Source organism: Octopus sinensis, linkage group LG7, assembly GCF_006345805.1.
Source record: "Octopus sinensis linkage group LG7, ASM634580v1, whole genome shotgun sequence".
In the NCBI taxonomy this organism is placed as follows: domain Eukaryota; kingdom Metazoa; phylum Mollusca; class Cephalopoda; order Octopoda; family Octopodidae; genus Octopus; species Octopus sinensis.
The window spans coordinates 100,034,346-100,055,600 of record NC_043003.1 but is presented as its reverse complement, the minus strand read 5'-3'; the positions used below and the strand labels follow the sequence as shown (position 1 = coordinate 100,055,600).

Sequence of the window (21,255 nt, the reverse complement as noted above, 5' to 3'; positions counted from 1 at the left end):
AATTGTATGATGGTGATGTCATTTACAACAATCATATGATGCCAAGACACAGGCACAACTCTATACAGCAGTGAGAATACATTACAAAACTATTATGAGTAAACAGTTTTTATATTTACATCTAAAAAAGTCTTCTGTTTTCACTAACTATTGTCAAAATACAGTGAAACTAACAGAGAACAGAACACTTAACCTTTTGTTTCCACATTTTGATTAAAATTTACAGCCTTTGTTTCAATAAACTTTGAATGAAATGAAGTTATTAAAATAACCTTGTCATTAATAAAGCTGGTATTTGGAAAATAAACCAACACGGAATTTTGATGGCAGGTTTAATTAAAATCAAATAGGAAATTTGTATTATAGAACAAGAGACAGTATCAGGTGGGTTAGTATCTAAAGGATTAAACTAAACGATTATCAGATCTTAACAATGTAGATGATTTAAAATAGTAAGTTTATAATATATTTGAACACTATCAATATCGATCTCCTGTCTTGATTTAAAGGTTAAATCTAAATCCACCATCTTAAATTAAACACCAGTAATATTAGAACCAACATGATGACATTCTAAATATATTTCTCAACACAAGTTATTTGTCACATGGTCTAGGTACTTTCTCTCTCTGACTAATCTTCATATAAGGATACACTACAATGATGTAGCTGAAAAAAAAATCTTCATTACATTAAAACAGCAAAAGCAATGAAACTGAGTACTAAATCTTTCAACACCAAAACCCATCAATAGAGGGTCCTAATGATTTCAGAAAGTGAGGCAAATATTGGTGATGTAATATCTTAAAGGCAACAGTACACAGCTTAAATACAACTGGCATCTCAGATTCACTTGACCCACTTTACTATAGCACTCACCCAAATACAATGGTCATATACTTGACATCCTCACATTTGTAAACTAATGCACCTACAAGTAAACTTCCAAATGAGTGATTGAAAATGGGACAATGAACTAAGGTTAATTACATAAACAAATTAGTTTGATATAAATAAGTTTGTTCATTTAACACCAAACACATTTCTAGTTTTCTTACAATTTGGTTAATTTTTTTTCTTGTCATCTATACTATAAAAAAAAAAAGCTGATTATTAATCAGTAATGAGTGTGTAACTTTTACTAAAAGAAAGCAGACTGGCTAGGGTATTTCATGAAGAGAATAAGCTACTTCACAACAATACACTGAGCCAGCTTTCACAGGCAGCAAATATTCTGATACCAGTTGATAATCTTTATCAAACTGACAGGATAAGAAGACAAATGGATGTGAGATATAAACAGTAACAGCAGTTCAAATAAACAGGATGCCAGGGGACTAAACAATCAGAAAACTTTTAAACTAGGAACCAATTTCAATGACTTTCAAGAACAGACTGTCCTATCTGTTAAGCACCAATGTAATACAGGGTATTTCTTAGACAATGTTTGCTAACATTACAAAGCTTACAAATGGCTGATTTGAAATCAATGTTGCTTTGAAGAGAAGGCAAAACTGGACAAACTGCATTCTCCTAAACCAAGTATTCTTTGATATGTTCATATACCAATGTGCTCACATTGGTTTCTCTGTGTTGCAGAGAAATCAGACCTCAGGAAAGCCCTAGAGTTAAGCAGCAGTGAAAAGTTTGTCATATGACAACACCCATCCAAAATTTGTTCAATGAACTTCAGAACTGTCTGTGTTATACAAATTTAAGTGGTGAGATTTTGAAAGCCATAAAAGATGACTTGCACCAATACAATACATAATATATATAGTTTCAGAGCAGCTATTGAAATAGAAGCTCTATAAGATTTCGATATTGATCTGCATACTAACAAAATTGACAAACCCTCTAATTCACATTGTTGAACATACAATGTTCCAATGGAATCAATTATTATATAAATTTCCATCTTTTACTCAAATCTCAGAACTACTTTGATCATTAATGTCTGATATATGCAAAAATAAAACGTGTGTGTGTGTAGTGGCAGATATGCACATCAAAGTTTTGTACAAACAATCCTGAAACAAAGTAGCAGAAAATCACCCAGAGAGCAGTGCAACTGCTAGTTAATGTCATTTTTCAGTTACAAGTCAATTTCCGTAGGTTTTTTCTCCAATTCAAAATTTTATCATATATACTTCTAACTACAAATCCAGTACAACTTTATGAAATAATAAATGTTTACTTACCATATCCATATCCATAGTTTTGCCCATAGTCTCCCCATCCACCATAAGCACCCTGGTTATAATTGTAACTGTAGTCATAACCACCATAGCCGCCATAACCACCATAACCACAGTAGCCTTGGTTGTAATAGTTGTTGTAGCCCTGATTGTAGCCCTGGTTCCAACCACCTTGGTTCCAGCCACCTACGAAACAGACAAACCATAACATTGACTAACAACACCAATCATATATGAAGTACAGAATAAGGTGACTAAAGTCAAACTGCTACGTTAACATCACTGTTGTAGTGGATTTTAAATTGAACTGTTACTTTAATGTCAACTTAACTTTAGGTAATTGCTAAACAAAACAGCCAGACATTGTAACACCAGCCTGCAATTAATTTCATCTTGCTAGCACTTTCTACTGTAGACCTGGATTGACCAAATATCTTGAATTAGAATCTAGTAGATGGAAACTGCAGAATTCAGTCATGTGTGTGTGTGTGTGTGTGTACTTATGTCAGTTTCATAAGGAGTTAGCTATTGTATCAGTTCAACTACTCTGCTACAAATATTTCATTTTGTTTCTGAACTGGACAGTCAACTCAGAGCCCACCTAATTGTGAAAATAAAGATACCAGATATTGAGAATATAGCTAGGCTTAGTATTTAACTTGAAAAGGTACCTTAAGTCACACTTTGTAGATCATTCATCAACAAAGTAAACAGAAAGCAGGTAGTCTAATGGATTATTAAAGTGAAACTGGTACAAGTTAACATTCAAGTGAGATAACAATGAGATAATGAAATTACAAATGACTTTGTAGGTTTACAAGGAACACTATTCTAATACTTATATAGGGTGTTTGGCTCACAATCGTATGGTTCTAAGTTTGATTCCAAGAGGTGCATTGAGTCCTTGAACAAGACACGTTGTGCCAATTCATTCAGCTGGTAAAAATGAGATGTACATGTAATTCAATGGGCTAGCCTTATCACACACTGTGACGCACTGAATCTCCCAGTAACAACATTAAGAGTAAACATCTGTGGCGTGCTCCACTACTTGCACGTTAATTTCATGAGCAAACTGTTCAGTTGATCGAATCAGCTGCAACATTTGTAAACAGCAGAGCCAGGCCATTACAATTGAAAAGAAATAATCAAAGTGACAATATATTATTATATTTCTATAAAAGCATCGATGTTCTATTCACAGGGATGCAATAGGAGAGTCTGAATAAATATTTATCAAATCTTAAGCTACAAGAGGAACATCACAGTTGTAATTTTTAAATCACAGGCAACAAACAATGCAGATATAGGTTGGTTATTCCATTTTTAATGAAATAGATGTTCAGTTGGTTAGTTTTTTGGTTGTCAGCATAGGAAATCATTATCCATAGTTAAATATATCAGATTTGGCCATATACAATTATTTACATCTGTCAGGAAAAATTTAATAACCACTGGTCCCCAATTACTCTTCAGATTTTGTATAGCCACCTGTAAATCTAACAGTAAAGAACAAATTGCCCACAAAGTATGGCAATATATTAGACACTGTGTTGTGGGAAACGAGATGAAGAATCAATGGGATTTCCACTTTGTGTGTCATTAGTGCTAGGTCTACGAACAAGTCAATAATAGATATCACAGATGAAAGTATGACACACGAGGCACAAGAGCATTTTACAACCAGAGAGTTTGGTAGTGCTATGATGAAACAATGTACATATACATTATAAACATCATCAATAGGTTTTATGTTACTAACCTAATGACGTTAAGACAGACATGATATACAACCTATAGCAAATGCTTTTAGCACAAAAAAAAAAGTCATTTGATGAGTTAAACACTGAATGTTGGTCCACTGGAAACCTATAATCAACACATTTTTGCAATTACATGACACGTCAGAAAAAAATATTAAGAACCAGTCAATATACATACTATTTGTTATAAAGAATACACATGATGGCAAAGCCAAATTTATTGTTATCATTAAAACTAAAACTACATTTTCAACAAGTCAATTTGACCTTAATTAATAAACATTGTTCTAACACCATACTAAAACATTTTTCAAATCAACTGCAACAGCTGCTGCTTTTTGCAGTTTTCATTTAACAATAGTATTAAAACATCTCCAAAGCACATGCCTTCTGTTAGATCACCAAAGCCATAGTTCATACCTCCTCGGCCTCTTCCTCTCTGGTTTGCAACTGGAGTTGCTTTCTTCACCTGGGCCTACAAAATTGATAATATGCCACCATCAGTTCAAATCAAAATCATCAATAAGTGATTGAATTTTAATCTAATGGCAGTCATTGACATTTCTTTTTTTAAATTGATCTTTAACCTTAAATAGCTTAATGAAAAAGAATTAAACCAATGAAAATGACTGCCACAGACTACCATCTGCCAGCTTGTAGGGCCCCAAAGACTTAGTACTTTACCCATAATGTTATTATTCACTAGAGTAGAAATGGGAAAAATGCAGTAAGAGAATATAAATATATATACACACACACACATATATATATATATATATATATATATATACACATATACATATATATATATATAAAATGTGGGATGGGAGAAACTACTTTAATGAAAATAATGAGAAATGGAAGAGGAAAGCATCTTTAGAAAAAAAAAAGTCAAAACAAAACTACCAACTTGTGTCAGTAGACTTACTACAGCGAGACTTACAATTTAACAGTTGATATCCTCTTACTGACAAGCTTGATTGTCGTTACGATTTCTAAATGAAACTGTAAATAAATTTATTATAGCATTAACTAAGACTTTACTAAGATAGATTTTTTAAACAATGTCACCTATAAGAAGGCAATTAACAGTTAGTGCAGAATATTATTTGGTTTAACAACTTCTAACCATTGCATAGGCCTAGTAGTAGGTGTAGTCACATGTGGCTGCGGTATCTCGAAGTACTGACCACCACCACAACTCGAGAGTAGTATTCAGGGTCTCCTTTGTCCAGTATATTCACATGAACTAGCGCCCCCGCAGCTGGAAGTGGAACAAAAGGAGTAATCATTGGTAATGCAATCAGCACAAACCAGCTATAACCTTCGTAGTAGACATCAATATGGCACTTATACCAGCTAGGGATAACTTACGTAGTATTAACCTTGAAGCCCTTTACTGTTTAGATATAATGGATTTTAAGAAAATCTATCTTCTAGTCAGGGAAGTAGAAGTAAGCCTCAATCATTCCTAGAGGATGGATGCAAATAAAGTTGGTAGTATATGGAACTCTGCTGTTACCACTTAAATGTTCCATTAATTAGGATGCAACGATTAACAAGTTAAAATGATGAGTTTACAGCATTACCTGGAATAAGAAAAATTGGAAAGTACCCAACTTATTACAATAACTAGACTTTATTTTAGAATAAAATAAAGTTTAATTAATGGATAAAAGTACTTTTTAGAGCTTAAGTTAAAGTAATTAAAAAAAGGGTTTTAAAGTAGCAGAACATTTAGAGTCCTTACCTCTCTGGAACCGATCTGATGACCTGCATTTTCACAGATTTTATCAACTGCATCCTCAGATTCAAATTCTATGAAACAATAATTACGTCGCTGATTTCTCATTTTATCATATGGTAATTCCAGTTTGACTATCTGAAAATAGAAAAAAATAATCTAAAATTTCTTCAACTGTCTTAGTTGTTGGAAAGAAAAAACAAAGATTCTAAAAATTAAGTGATATGAAATCTATGTTAGCTCTAATCTACACACACCCTATTCAATTCTGTTAAATCAAAATCTAACTAATGTGTATTAATCTGAGAAGGTAGCTACATGATCTGCCTGACCTAGAAAGGAGAAGGATCTAAATGAAGCTCAATGAATATTTATGCTGAGATTGTAGAGAGTATTACAACCATAGTTGAATTGTAATGGTTGAAGAGCAAATCACTAACAATTCTATTAAATTTTCTAATTTGTCAAGCAATGAAGTAATTATATATGAAGATACAAATGAAAGCTATCTTTGAAAATACTGCATATCATAAAACAAAAAAACCTTCCTCCATAAATATTTCAAAAAATTGCAAGATCAATAATTCTTCAGTTAATTTTTCTCAATATTTTAAGTATATCAATCCATCAACACCAAACATATATTAATGCTGTAAACCTGTTTTGAAGCTCACAGTTAAAAACACAAACTAAAATCTACTACCATTTCAATATAGCTCAGTCTAACAACTGTTGAAAGGAACTAGGCAAGATTCCATATATTTGATACCAACCTACCTGAGACCACCCCAAATTCTATGATACAAACTTCCTGTTTTACGGTTACTTAAAACCTACCAAGAAAATCTATTGTTAATTTCATTTTGCTAGCACTTTCTACTGTAGACCTAGATTGACCAGCTAATAAAAAATTAAAATTAATTTAAATCTTTTATTATTTTCAAAATTAACTGAAGCAGACAATGTAGCTTAACAGAAATATAAATTTAATCTATAGTTTTATTTTTTCCTATTTATATCTAAAATACAAGTTACTGCTCTTACAAGACACTTATGCAAATACTCTTTACTTCAAATCTTACAGTACAAACCATTTTCAAAATAATAAATTAATCAAGTGAAACTGACAAACAAACCTTTCCAAATTTACCAAAATATTCACGAATTTCATTTTCTGTCAAGTTCTGGTCGAGGTTTCTAACGAAGACTTTCCTAATCGGTTCTCGTGGATTTGCTCGCTTGGGATCAATGTTTCTACCGTGAAGTTTGTGCTCTTTTTCCACCAAAGCCTGAAAATTGATGTTAGTTTATCATTATATAAGGTAGCAAGGCATTCACTTCAAATGTCAAGAGGAACAAACACTTCATGAATTTCAGAACATAGCAGCTAATGGATGACTGTAACAGTTTCATCAAACATAACCTTATTCCTACCAACATCACTATAGCCATAAAGAACTTCCTACAGTAATTTCATATTATTTGATAAATTACAAGTAATCATAAAATTTTTTTCTGTTCACTAAAAGGATATTAAAATCTCAGAAAAAATCTCATGTAGGATATACACTGATGTTTCTTTATTATGATATATAGAAAAAGAAGTCTAGTCAGATTTAGTGTAATTGCTATATAAAACACAGAAGTACACAAATCCTAAACGAAATACAAATCAATTACGAAAGTGACCTTCAAACTTCACTGGCATAGGTCATAAAAGTACACAAGCTATAAATTGAACACTGGAAATCAATTTGATTTTGATCACGACAAAATTTTGCTATTGTTTGCACAAGGAAGCACAGGTGGTCATGTTGTCACCAAGGACCGAAGTATTTATCACTTGACATGATCATCATCAACATTTAATGTCCTTTCTCCATGCTGGCATGGATTGGATGATCATCATCAACATTTAATGTCCTTTCTCCATGCTGGCATGGATTGGACAGTTTGACAAGATCCAATGAGCCAGAGAACTACATTGAGTTCCAATGCCTATTTTAGCATGGTTACTACAGCTAGATACCCTTCCTAATGCCAATCACTTTACAGTACTGAGTGCTTTTTTTTATTTTTGTAGCACCAGCACAAGTGAGCTTACCCAATAACTCAACTGAGTGTGGATGTAATATTGCAAAGTAGCTTTATGTCAGGTGTTGAGGGACTAAAGTATGATAGAGGGACAAGGTCTCTTGGTGTTAAAAAGATACAAGGCTACTGCAGTTTGAAACAGAGAAACAGCCAGCAGTGATGGAGTGTCAGGCACAAGAAAGCATATATAAAAGTATAGGGTGAGATCAGGAAGAGTGAGCAGGCAAGTTTGCAACAGTGTGAAAGGAGACTGACAGATGGTTAGAGATGAGGGATAGGGATGAATGCATAAAGGGTGGAGAGGAGCAGAGGTGGCAGAACATAAGTGGGGTGAGATGTGAAGTGAATGAGGAGAGAGGAGGGGATGTACAGTGACAGAGGTCAAAAGTACATAGTAGTGAATATAATGAGAAAGGAGGTGGGGAAATACATCTAAGGCAGATATGAAAGTGTTCAGGGTTTGTCAAAGGAAAATAAAGTGGTATGGGGAGAGTCTAACAATGAGGGCTGACTGACAAGGGAAGCCTTTTCCATGGAGAAAGATAACTAGTAGTAAGTACAAATGAGAGAGTTCTGCTCCCATAATTACAGCAGCTGAGCAAATAGTGCTGTGGTTAGAAGAGTGATGGAGGGATGAGTATTAGGAAGAAAAGTTGTAGGGATGGCTTGAGAGGGACAGATTGGATGCAGAGGCATAGACATATGCTTTTAGGACTTCATTTTTTGCTGAGATGAACGAGTTTTCTAGAGCACAGTAACTTGCCAATCACCTTGGTCCTTTGTCATCTCCTGAGGTCAGTTTTTATTACTTTGTCCCACATCTTCCTGAGTCTCCCTCTCCCACAAATTCCATCTAGCTTAAGCTATCAGCACTTTATGTAGTATCCAATACACACTGTTAAGATGGATGACATTAAGAAGGGCATCCAGCTGTAGAAATTGTGTCAAAGCAGACAGCTTGACACAATCTCCTGGCTCATTGGATCCTGTTGAAAACTGTTCAACCCAAGCTAGTTTGGAAGGCATGCATTAATTGATGATGCTATCATAGAAAATGGAACATTACTATACATAATTTAAACTCTATTGCACATCAGCTATCACCAATCTAAATATTGCCACTCCCATAGAGAATAATGGGGAAATAGATAACTTTTTTCATGTATAATGCATAAGCTTAATTTAAGTTTTTAAAATCTGGGAAGTTTGTATTTACATGAATACAGAAATCATTTCAGTATTCACAGCTATCAGCAACTAATGTGCAGTATATTACTGGTACTAGACTGTAGACTACAGATGGTTCAAAGTAAAAGCAAAACTGGAAAGTTTTGAACATACAGTAAAAGGCTTTCACTGAACAATGTATTTTACATATCAGTCACCTGTTAATATATCCTTATATTGATTTCTATGATTATGTAAGCCAGTTTTAATTAACTGTCAGTTTATCAAACTCAGAAGATGTAAGTCAAAGTTAGCTTCAGTCACAATACCAAAAGCAATTTTGTCTGCCAATCCACTGCTCTAACATGTTCTTATGTTAACAGCTAAATTGTTAATAGCAGACATAAGCATCTGTATTAATGCTAATCTATCAAACGCGAAAAGAAAATGGGCACAATGACAAAAGTAAGCCGTATGAGCTCACCATCATAGAAAAAAAAATCCAAAAGCTATTAATCACAAAGAAAGTGACACTTTATTTTTACTGTTATCCAATACATTTTCTATTTCTGCTTTAGCTCTTTGAGGTTTAAAAATCTATTTCAATACTCCAATGTGGTTAGAGCCCTTTTATTAAATGTGTTTGTTACATTCTTTCACACAGCCATCTCACAAGGATTTCTAACACGGGTACATCATCATCTAAAATCCATGTTCAAAGCCTGCATGGGTTTGACAGGGTCGGACAGGCCCAAGGACTGCACTGCATTCCACTGTCTACTTTGGCATGGTTTCTACAGTTGAATGCTCTTCCCAATGGCAACCATTTTAGTGTGTACTGGTGCCTTTTCCATCCCACCAACTCTAGTGAGGTCACTATGAAGCTTGCAAAGCTAAAAATCCTAAGATAGGTGACTTTATAATAGATGATGGCAGAGAAGAAAAGATTTCTAGCAGTATGGCTATATACATTTGTGGTAAAGAGGTGTCTAGGTGAACACTCAAGATATAAGATGAGCAGAAGTATGTGCAGGATGTAGTACAGAAGAACCAAGTGTGAGTGGGTAGAGATTGCAAGAGTGTGTAAGAGAGTGAGATGTGTAAGAGAGTGAGGAGAGAGAATAAAATAAAAAACAAGTGTTGAGGGGGAAGACTTAGTGAATAGTGGATAAGGGGTAGAGATGACCAAGGCACAAGGCCATAAATTTAAGAGGAGGGTGGTACTGGTGCTAGATAAAATGCTGTAAAATTTGGCAACAAGAAGGCCAACTGACGACCTGTTTAACTTATGCCAGCCTTGAAAGCAGATATTAAAACCAATCAGTATTTGGATGACAATAATTTTATTGAACCACTAACAAAATACAAGGCATTCTGTCTATCATTTAATTCTGACAAGGTCATAAAATCTAAGGAACAGGCTCTGGTTTCCTCCAGTCAAAACAAGTACACAGTTGGTAGAGTTTTATCTATCTTGGTCCAAACGAACTTACAACAGATGGCTGCAGCTAGAATATTGCAGGGTGGGCATATAGTTTGCTACTCCCCCCTCCTCACCCATCACCTTAATAGCAAATATCACACAGCTGTCACTCCTTTTGAAGATAAAATGGAAACATTTTACCAAATTATTCTTACCTTATCTACTGTCTGTTCTTCTTTGAAAAGGACGAAGCCAAAACCTCTGGATCTCTTTGTAACAGGGTCTGTTTTTAGATTACAATGTTCTACTTCCCCAAATTTAGAGAAATATTCTCTTAAGTCCTCTGAAGAGAGACAGGGGTGAAAAAGAAAAATCACTTAAGTACAGTTTTTGAAATCTGAAAGAGGAATTGTAATCTTAGTTTAAATTATCCAAGTTGAAACTTAACTGGAATTTAAATTGGAAAAACTCAAAATTGATTAGAGAGAAGATATATTTCTAGATATCACTTAAAAACCAGCATTTAATTTATCCTTGGTGCAAATGATTTTTATTAGGTATGAAAAGCCAAAGTCTTAGTCTGTAGCATGTACTGAAACTGAGAATTATACAATTGGAAAAGGAGGTAAATCAAAATGGGAGAAATCCCAGAGTGAAATCACATACCACGTCCATAGACCAAGTCTAGTATTTCCTACTGGATAGCTGAAAAAGATCAACTTTCGCATGAAACATTTTCACACAGCAATTGAATGTTTCCACTAATGAAATCAAGTCATTAAAGAGCTTAAAATTACCTGCTAAATAAAATTCTTTTAATTTAAACCGCCGTGTTTTAAGCATACAAATAATATACATATTAATTTAAAAGATGGTTTATTATACAAAAATATTTAATTTACTATCTACCAAAAAAACAAAAAAAAATCCCTTGACATTTAAACATCTAAATACACCGGCGTAATGTTAAGTAATTATTACTTTTAATGAATACAAAATAAAGCAATCACTTGCTAGTAATAAAAAGTGAAATTGAAAAAAATTGCTTTTATATTTTTATGTAGGAATGCACCAGTTATTATAGAGAAAAACTTAAAAACAATCAACATTTTAGTCACACCAAACAATTTTCTTTCTTTTTTTTACTTAAAAAAAAAAAAGTAAAAATTCGCCAACTAAATATCTGAGATTGCAGACAAAACAGATGAGAAAGGAAGTAAGGCAGTTAGTTTAGATCTAGCAAGAAAACCAGAGAGAGAGAGAGAGAGGTGGGGTGAACTGAAATAAATACTTAGAAGAGAAAGAATCAAGTCGATGTGCACTGAGAGTGCAACAGACAGCGCCATAAAAGGAGGCAAGATCACTGGTGCAAAAAGTAGCCAACTGTTCAGAGCGTATAGCAGCAGAACTATTGACACGAAAGATGGCAACAATGACGATTCTTGTCATCATCTTGCAGCTGCTCTCTCTCCTAATTCTGACGATGAGGAAGGAAGGAAGGAAGAGAGAGATTGAGAATTCGAAATCTAATAAAAATGCTCAGAGTTATCACCCAAAGTAACCAGGCATTAAGAGAAAAAAAGTTTTATTTGTCTAATTTGTCTTCGTAAACAGAATTTGTAAAACAGAAAAAAAACCTCGTTTGATTTTTAACATTTAATTTAAACTGAATATGAAGATTTAGATGCTCGGTGTCAATGACCGAATATAGAAAACTGAAAGAAGTATAGGAGTATGCCTTATGTTGAAAAGTATAAATTGAACTGCCTCAAGCCGTTTCTCAGAGTTTCTGCATACGAGTATTAACGCTTCTCTTGTCGGCTATATATATATATATGGGGGGGGGGCATATTCCGGAAAAGCCTTAATGCACGTACGTGGAAACTCAAGATACGGCATTAAACGGCTTGAGGTATTCTACACATAGTGAATACTTCACTCTATTGTTTATATATATATATATATATATAAATTTGGCATACCGTTATTTGGATAAACATCGGTTATACAACAGTCAACAGCAAAAGAAGAATTATTAATATTCTTAGAATTCTCTTTTCTTTATTTATTAAGTATATTAGACGAAATTTTTTTTTTAATTTAATGAGTGAAATAATAATGAGATGAATGGTTTTCTTATATGAGAAGTGAAGGAAGATGGAAAGAACAATGAATGAGGGTTCAACGGTTGACCATGGTGTGTGTGTGTTTGTGTATATATGTATATATATACATACACACACACACTTATATACACGTGTGCGTGCGTGTAAATAATGTATCTGAGGAGAAAGAATTACGATGGGTGTCACGGAAATAGAATAACTGGTAATTTTGGGCAAGAAGAGTAAAATACATAGATTAGAGAAATGTAGTCAGCCAGGATGAGGAGACACGTAGTTTGAGAAAGGAATAGTTTGTCTCCCGGTTTTAAAATGTTTAGGATGGATATTTTTAATTGAACATGAACGATGGGGAGATGAGGATATGAAGGACGATATAGAAATATTGAAAGGGGAAAAATAGGAAAAATGACGAGAAAAAATAATTCGAGATGAGAAAGGAGTGAAGGATTATAATTAGTCCAGCGTCACAAAGCTAATTAAACATGGTTCTTTTTTTTATCTTCTTTTTACAAGCACCGGCTGTTTATCGTTAGTTATTACAATTTAAACACTTTCGCAGCAGATTACTACTACTAACTCCTCTACAATTATAATTTATTTTTATAACTACACAGTCTAAAAATTAATATACATAACAATCGGCTTTTCTTTGTTATCGACGACGATAACCGGTTATTTTAGAGGAGGGAGTCACTAGTTTTATCCAAGCCAGAAAGACAAAAATTTTAAGTCATTTAATCTGCGACTGATTTCTAGCTGTCTTAATCCACATACCGAATCAGGTCCTACTCTATATGCTTGTACTAATTAAAGCATTACTGGAGTTATCACTATTAAATAATTTATTTATTAACGAGACATCATCAATAAATGCCAAACTATAACGAATCAATAAGAATATCATGTGTGTGAGTGTGATTTAGGCGACAATTATGCGGGGGGGGGGGGGGTACAATCGAGATTACAGCTAATTATTTGGGTAATGGGGAGATAAAAAGTTAAGGTTGAATAATTAAATGGCAAAGCCGATTAAAAATTGCTGTGACTGCTGCAACTGCTCTCCTTTTAAAGGGATACTCCTCCTGCTGTCATCTAACAAACCATCGCCATAACTAAGTACACATTTCAAACAGATTTGGATATAGACACACACACACACACATAATCAACCAGAGATGCACTACCACAGGTAACATAACTATATATACACAACTTCGGACTGCATACACAGAATGTCTATTCATTCTATTGTTTATTCAATATACACGCTCCTACAGACATATACAATGTTAAATCAACAACAGCCTAGATATATACACTCCTCTGTTTGTAGCCGTCACAGAGCTGAAGTGATCGACTGATGGTGGTGAAGCTGCAAAAGTGCATTAATGGTAACATTAAGAATAATAAGCAGTAATGAGAGAACAAAATTAGTCCCATGGTGTAAAAATGGAGAAGGAAGGAAGGCTGACGACTGTGGGAGGGGAAGAGAAAGATTGGCGGTGGTGATCTTAGAAGGTAAACCCGCGAAAAAGAGAGAGAGGGGGGGGGAGGACTAGAACCTGAGTATATGTGTACTGCTGATGCTATTATGGAAGACTGCTTTAGAATTTATGTGAGACATCACGTTCTGCATTGCTGTCAGTGTGAGCGACTACACTGCTCTGTAAATACTTGTATATCGGTTGCGCGTGTGTGTGCGCGCAAATATACACACACGCACATATGTGTCAGAGATTATATATATTTATGCAGGAACATTTTTAATAGAAGTGTAAGCTTGAGAACATGTATAATAAATTACTAAGGGACAAACATCCATGAACAATCGTATCTAACAACCAGTGCCCGACGGAGAAGGGGTCTTGGCAGGTGCACAGTTTCAGACACGCTGGTTGAAGTTCTTTCATAGATACGAAACCGAAAATATTGTGATGTACAAGAGACCATGGAAAATAGTCAACATGAAACCATTCCCTAATTTAATCCTCATAATTTCCAAGGAAATTTTAAACAACGTTTTCATTATTTTACACATTCACACGGTATCACACAAACAACTCGTTTCGTAGGGAGGAGGAAGACACTGAGATCGAATATAGGAGCGGATGACACACAATTACTACTGCTATCGTTACTACTACTCTTACTATAACCAGCAACATCACTGCTGCTGCTATAGCTAACTACTACTTTAACCAGTCTCAATGTTGCTGCTATTACTGCTTCTACTACAGCTGGTAGTGGGACTACTACTACTGCTGCTTCAACTGTAGCTGATACTACTACTATACAAGAGCTGTTCATGTGTGGAAGAATGAAATGAATTGAAACAGCGATTTGTCTTGGAGAAAGAATTAAACCATAGAAATGTGTGATCGTAAAAAATTACTACAAAAGTGAATAAATTATGCTTAAAAGATGGGGGGGGGGTGCAATGAAGAAAGAGATGGTAGTGGTGGTGGGATTAATGTTTTAGAGAGAGAAAGACGGGTTTAGCAGTGAAGTCAGATCTGTACATGTAATTATATATAACTATTATTGTTAAGAATACATAAATGTGCGTGTGTATATGCTTAATATAGTCATCAGTGTTTGTGCTCAGTTATTTATAGCTACATATATGCCTGCGTATGTGTGTTTGTTTGTTTATTTATATATATATATACATACACACACATGTGAAAGTGTAAGGTGCACACACACACACACACACACACATATATATATATATATATATATACACTCATGTATTACTTACTGGCAGTTGTCTCCCAACTTAATCCTCCAACAAACAGTTTTCTGTAAAACAAATAAAATCAGTTATAATAACAGAAAATTTACAATTTATTCAGTAAAACAACACTGAAAACACTTAGGGGTGATGGGTCAGGTTTTATACATCTAAATGTAATTATGTAAATATGAATATCTTTTATAAACAAGCATTTGTAGAAGATAAGTATAATTAATGGAAACTTAACTATTGTGGTTTTAAAGCACCAATTGTGTCCCTACGTGTTTTATATATAATGTTAATGTGTATATGATATCTGTAAGTATACATATATTTATGCATGTCAGCATGGAACTTGTACGTTAAGTGATGCATGTGTATATTTTATACGCACACACACACAGGGAATTATGTACACTTTTAATATACGAAATCCAATAAAATAACGTGAAGAGAAGACGGATATTCTGTCAATTAAGTCTTTCTTTAACAGAAAAGGAGAAGAAAAAGCTACAAAGGAAGCCATCTTTGATAAGAACCGGCGTTAAGGTGGACGGCCACAAAATCGGGCAATTATTTCAAATAGAATTTTTTCCCCAATACATTTTGACGTGTGAACTTCATACATCCGTTTCTAATTCATCTTGCCACAGTATGAAGATCTAATTTTTTTTCTTTGTTTCTACGAGAAAATAGCACCACTACAACCATAGAAATTGCAAGCAAAAGCCATAATTAGGCATAGTTTCGAGATCTATTTGTCGACCATTACAGAACATCTCTCACACGAAAAATAAAAAATTAGATAAGCTACTGAATCATTGTCTACACACCAGACTCATACTAAGTTTTCGAGAAGAGAAGTCTACCAAAAGTTCAAGTCTTAGCCGAGACATTTTCGCTGAGGTTATGAGAGAGTTAGATTCGTTGTCCAAAAGTGACATGAAACAACGGTTATAAAATGCTTTATTATCTAGTACACGGCCATCTGGGGAATTCCATATTTATTTAGCAGAGCAAGTGAACGAGAAAACGAAAAAGAAAAGGAACATTTCAAATATGCCTAAGATGTTTTTAAAACAATCTAATTGCATCAAAATATTTTTGTTTATCAATAACGGAGTGATGTTGGAAAGAACGGTGAATAAGCCGCATGGCTGAAATGAGTAAAAGAATGTGTGTGTGTGTGTGTGTATATATATATATATATGAGAGAAATAGGACTGCTGTGGCGATGCAGCAAATACATCCTGTTTGTACAACACCTGATCGCAACTGAAATTCCTCCGTGCTTGCCAACTATAAAATATCAAGGAATTCCAAGACACACACACTTGTGTGAGATAAACCATTTTAAGAGTTTAAAACAAAACAAAAACATCAATAATATTGTTGAGCAGTGTTCAATTGCCTAGACCAGATACATTGATTACCTGGTATAATGTAATTAAAATATCAGAAAGAACCGATAAGTACTAGTGTATATGAATCTGTAGAATTATACACATATACATGTTCCTGAAGTTAAGGTATGTGCTAAAGATATAATTTTTTTAGAGACCAGGAAGTGAAAAAAAGAAAGAGATGAGTTAATAATTTAACACAGATAATGTGCACAGCATCTGATATACATATTTACAAATGTGTGTAATCTGAAGAATGGAAAAACGTCTCTCGCACCATAGAAATCGGATTCTAAGCGATTCTATCAGTAAAATAAACCATTTTCCTCGTTATTCAACTACTTCCATTACTACTTTGCCAATTATTACTAAAGCTTCTATGTAACTACAATACAGTGAAAGTCGCTAAATAATCAATGATGACCTTATCAAAATAAGTGGGTCCCTAAAAATAAAGACCAGGATATCTTTACATTCAATGTTTATGATTCAATCCCAGTGATCACAGTAACTATATTCCACTGTAGTTCGAACCAACAATAGGGCTAGAAACAGCAGTCTCCTCCCCACCTTTACCCAAATCACCCCATCTTTTAAAAAAAATGGGTACAGTGAATACTGTAGTCCTATTTTAAAGGCTGAAAAACATGCTCATCAGGAGTGTCTAAGGGTTAAATAACAACCCCTTTAGATCGTTATTTCCGCAGTACGAGATTGCTATTGCGGCATTATCGCTATTCTCCTCCTATATTATAATTATACCAAACAACGAGCGAACCATCACACCACCTCTCGTCGCAGAATATGAACTCAGCCCCATTTGCTAATTTTAGTACTAAATGAATTTTGCAGAAAGAAAATCACCAGAAATTTCTTCAAGCTTTCATTTACTGGGTTGTTGTATCAGTTTCTGTACTTCTACTTCCAAAAAACCACAGAATTTCTTATATCGTTATTGCTCTTAACGTTCTGGGTTCAAATGTTGCCGACTTTACTTTTCATCTTTTCGGGGTCGATGTAATTAATTTCCCCCTCATGAAAATTGCTGCCCTTGTGCCAAAATTAGGAGGAATTATTAAGACGACGGGGTTGGCAGAATCGTCAGCGCGCCGGGAAAATGCTTAGCGGCATTTCTTCCAGTGCTTTATATTGAGTTCAAATTTCGACGGGGTAAATTTGGTCCTTTCATCCTTTTCGTAATCTATAAAATTTAAGTACCAATCAAGACGATGTAATTGACTTACCCTCTCCTGTAAATTTGTTGACCGTATGCCAAAAATTTGAAATTTATTAAGGCAGCGAGCAGGCGAATCGTTAGCATGCCGGCTTAGCAGTATTTCTTCCGACTTTACATTCTGAGTTCAAATGCCGCCAGAGTCGACTTTGCCTTTCTTCCTTTCGGGGTCGATCAAATATGTACCAGTAGAACACTGGGGTTGATATAATTGACATGACCTCCTACCCCTAAATTACTGGTCTTGTGCCAAAATTTGAATTTATTACTACTACTACTGACATACTACAGCGATATGCAATTATCACTATTTAACTAGATATCATTAATACTACTACAAGCCAGCATCATTAGTTTCTTCAAATGAAATTGGGCAAACATTTTCATGTTATAAGACACATTTTCTTGGCAGGTTACGATACAACTAGGTTAAATACATCATTGATTATTACAAAGAATAGTCGATGATATCGACCCAGTCCATGTCACTACTATTTTACTTCAGAATAGAGAGAAACGTAGCTAAAATACCTCCTTTTTTATGAAATAATAAAATATATTCCCTCTTGCCTATCATCTATATTATTAACGTAGAATGTTTTTCCATCGCTAGATTCTGCTAAGTTCTGTTGTTTGATTCTGTTTAGCTACTACTGCTTCGAAATGAAACATTAAACCAATTCCGACCGAATTTGAACTCGGAACTGGGCAAAAAGCAAGCACATCAAATATATTTAGTGAGACATTCGTTCAATCAACATCAACGCCAATTTAGACAGGTTTGCAGTATAGAAACGACAGAATCGATCACATTATATTACTGGTACTTATTTCATCTAGCTTCGAAGAAATCTCTTTGATAATCGAACTTGGAACAGTGCCTTTCTGTTACACTAGTTACCCTAAAACCAACCAGTGCGTCGTACAATCATCTCTTTTACATGCAATTAAAGGCAAGTGGAGTTATGTATCTTGCCAAGGGACACAACAAAATACAGGCACGTTATCAACTTATTTGGGTCTACCACCACATTCTGGATCTACCAGAATAATCTTAAAACTCTGGATCTGCCATTACATTCTAAAAACCGTCATATATTATTTATTTTGCCTTTCATCCTTTCGAGGTCGATATATTAAGTACCAGTTAAGTACTGGAGTCGATCTAATTGATTGGCCCCCTCCCCTCAAATTTCGGGCCTTGTGCCTAGAGTAGAAAAGAATATATTATTTCTTATAAATCAAGATCCACTACTATAATTTTGAGAGCCTCAACTATTTATCCACAATTTCTACAAGACACAGCAATTTTAGTAAAGGTTGAAGGACCCCCGGGGAGATGAAAGGCAATATACCGTGACGAAGAGACAAACTATAAAACAGATTTACTTTTGTTATTGTAGGTAAATTTTTAGAAGTTGTAAAAATTTTCCGTTTTTTTTTTACGCCGCAACAATAATACTTCCTTTATTGCAACAACTATTTTCCTCTGTGCCAAACATTTCCGGAGATGCTCCCGCTTTCCTGGATCACACTGAACTTGAATACAGCAGTCAAATTACGTTGTTTTCCCAACATTTCTGCCAAATTCGATGTTCCATTGTGGCAACAACCATACACCTATTAATAGTTCTTCATAATGTGAAGTGGAAAGAACTTTTTGCGATGTAGAAGTAAAGCAATTTTAATTGAGAATCGAAACCGAGACATGGACTCCATGTTTATTAATAACGCTTTTCAGTTCACACAAAACCGATGTCTTTTATACATATATGCTTGGAAAAATGTTTCTTACAATATTCAAACCTTTTCTAAAGAACCCAATACTGGTAAATTCTTGCATAGGAATATACTTCCCAATACGAATAGAGAGAAAATTGGTAATAGGAGTGAAAATGTGATCGTGAACAGTGATCGGTAAAAGCCATCCAGAAAGGAAGCGGCGAATGGGTATGTGATGTTCATTCTATTGTAAAGAACAGCTGAGACAAATTAAGTGAAGTGAAAGTATTACAAGATGGAATCGAAACCGGGTCACGGATTGGGACAGCTTCATATTGAACTCCTTTAAGGATTCAGATGTACAAAGAAGTGGGAGATTTAAAACTGTGATGCTACGTTTAAATAAATCGTAATATTGTCAATAATAATAAAAAGAAGAAATCAAAAATACATCTCACCTACTATCTTCATCATCACTGCCTTTACTTTCCTCTCCATCAACTGTCTCCATTGCAGCCGACTCCTCAAAAGTAGCGACGGCTTTCTCCACATTTTCGTGGCCATCAATGTTGTTAGCTCCATTTTCTCCGTCCATCTCCACAGTGTCAGTCTGGAATTCTGCCATTATATGTGTATATATTTGTGTAAATGTGTATCTAAAGTTATCTATCTATATTATATATTTAGTGAAAGGATCTCTATATGATATAGATTTAATCTTTAGATGAAAGTGGGGGGGGACAAAAAAACTTACGACACTCACGAGAAAGGTAGCAAAAAGAGATTAAAAAAAAGTCAAACACTGTCTTCCTGTACGTTGGTGTTCAAATGTATATAAATATATAAAAAAAATGGTTTAAAATCCCTAAAAAAAATTAAGCTAAGCCCCTAAAAAAATAGAGACCTTTGGCAGCGTGCTTAGCGCTGACAATGTCGTGTCTACAGTAAAAGAAAAAATCCTAAATGCGATTCTTGCAGCTAAACTCAAATAGTTTGATTCTGATTGGCTGAAACAGAGAAACGAGCTCATTAACATAATTGCAATCTCACGAGATTTTCGGTTAGAAGGAAGAGACGATGAACTCGAACACAAAGAGAAATGGACGGTTGAGTACAAGCACTCACTCACAAATATATTTTATGTGCAGTACTATGTTTATATAATTTTTTTGTAATTATAAACACAATAACTGCTGTGCAAATGTAGGGATTGAATATATATATATATACAACTATTCGCGTATATATGCGAAAAAGCACATAAATTCAAATAGACAGGGACACACAAGGAGGTATCACTCGTATGCATGCGTGTTTGTGTGTGTGTGTATTTATATAGACATATATATATATATATATATATATATATTTATAAAATTTATATTGCGAAATCTGTGCTACCGTATACGTACGCACACTGAGTGATCGGGACAAAAAATATAGATTCAAACACAAATGAAAAGGTATGTTTATTCGTATGCGTAACATTTAAAGAGCTAGCTCATAATCGGAAAACGTCACGGCCACACATAACAAATATAGAGACACGCACTCTCATGGTGTACTCGGATTATGAGAAGGGGAGGAAGTGTTACAACGACAAAAGAAGGAGATAACAAAGACATGAACGGGAGGTGCTGATTA

General features: G+C 34.4%; 1 protein-coding gene across 4 annotated transcripts in view; it reads right to left on the bottom strand.

Annotated features, from left to right (window-relative positions):
* The window catches only part of LOC115214165 (heterogeneous nuclear ribonucleoprotein D-like-A), a 32,088-nt gene extending 11,491 nt beyond the window's left edge, over positions 1-20,597 (bottom strand). For 2 of the 4 annotated variants that reach the window (XM_029783245.2, XM_029783247.2), the window contains exons 1-7: positions 20,070-20,596; positions 15,277-15,317; positions 10,605-10,732; positions 6,842-6,994; positions 5,712-5,843; positions 4,349-4,436; positions 2,202-2,384 (exon numbers count right to left, since the gene is read on the bottom strand). In XM_029783245.2, coding sequence (XP_029639105.1) covers positions 2,202-2,384; positions 4,349-4,436; positions 5,712-5,843; positions 6,842-6,994; positions 10,605-10,732; positions 15,277-15,317; positions 20,070-20,236 — 892 coding nt within the window. In that variant the 5' untranslated portion in view covers positions 20,237-20,596. Of the gene's footprint in view, positions 1-2,201; positions 2,385-4,348; positions 4,437-5,711; positions 5,844-6,841; positions 6,995-10,604; positions 10,733-15,276; positions 15,318-20,069 lie in introns of all 4 variants that reach the window. The other 2 variants (XM_029783246.2, XM_029783244.2) reach the window with 2 other exon arrangements.
* Between the last annotated feature and the right edge of the window lie 658 nt (positions 20,598-21,255).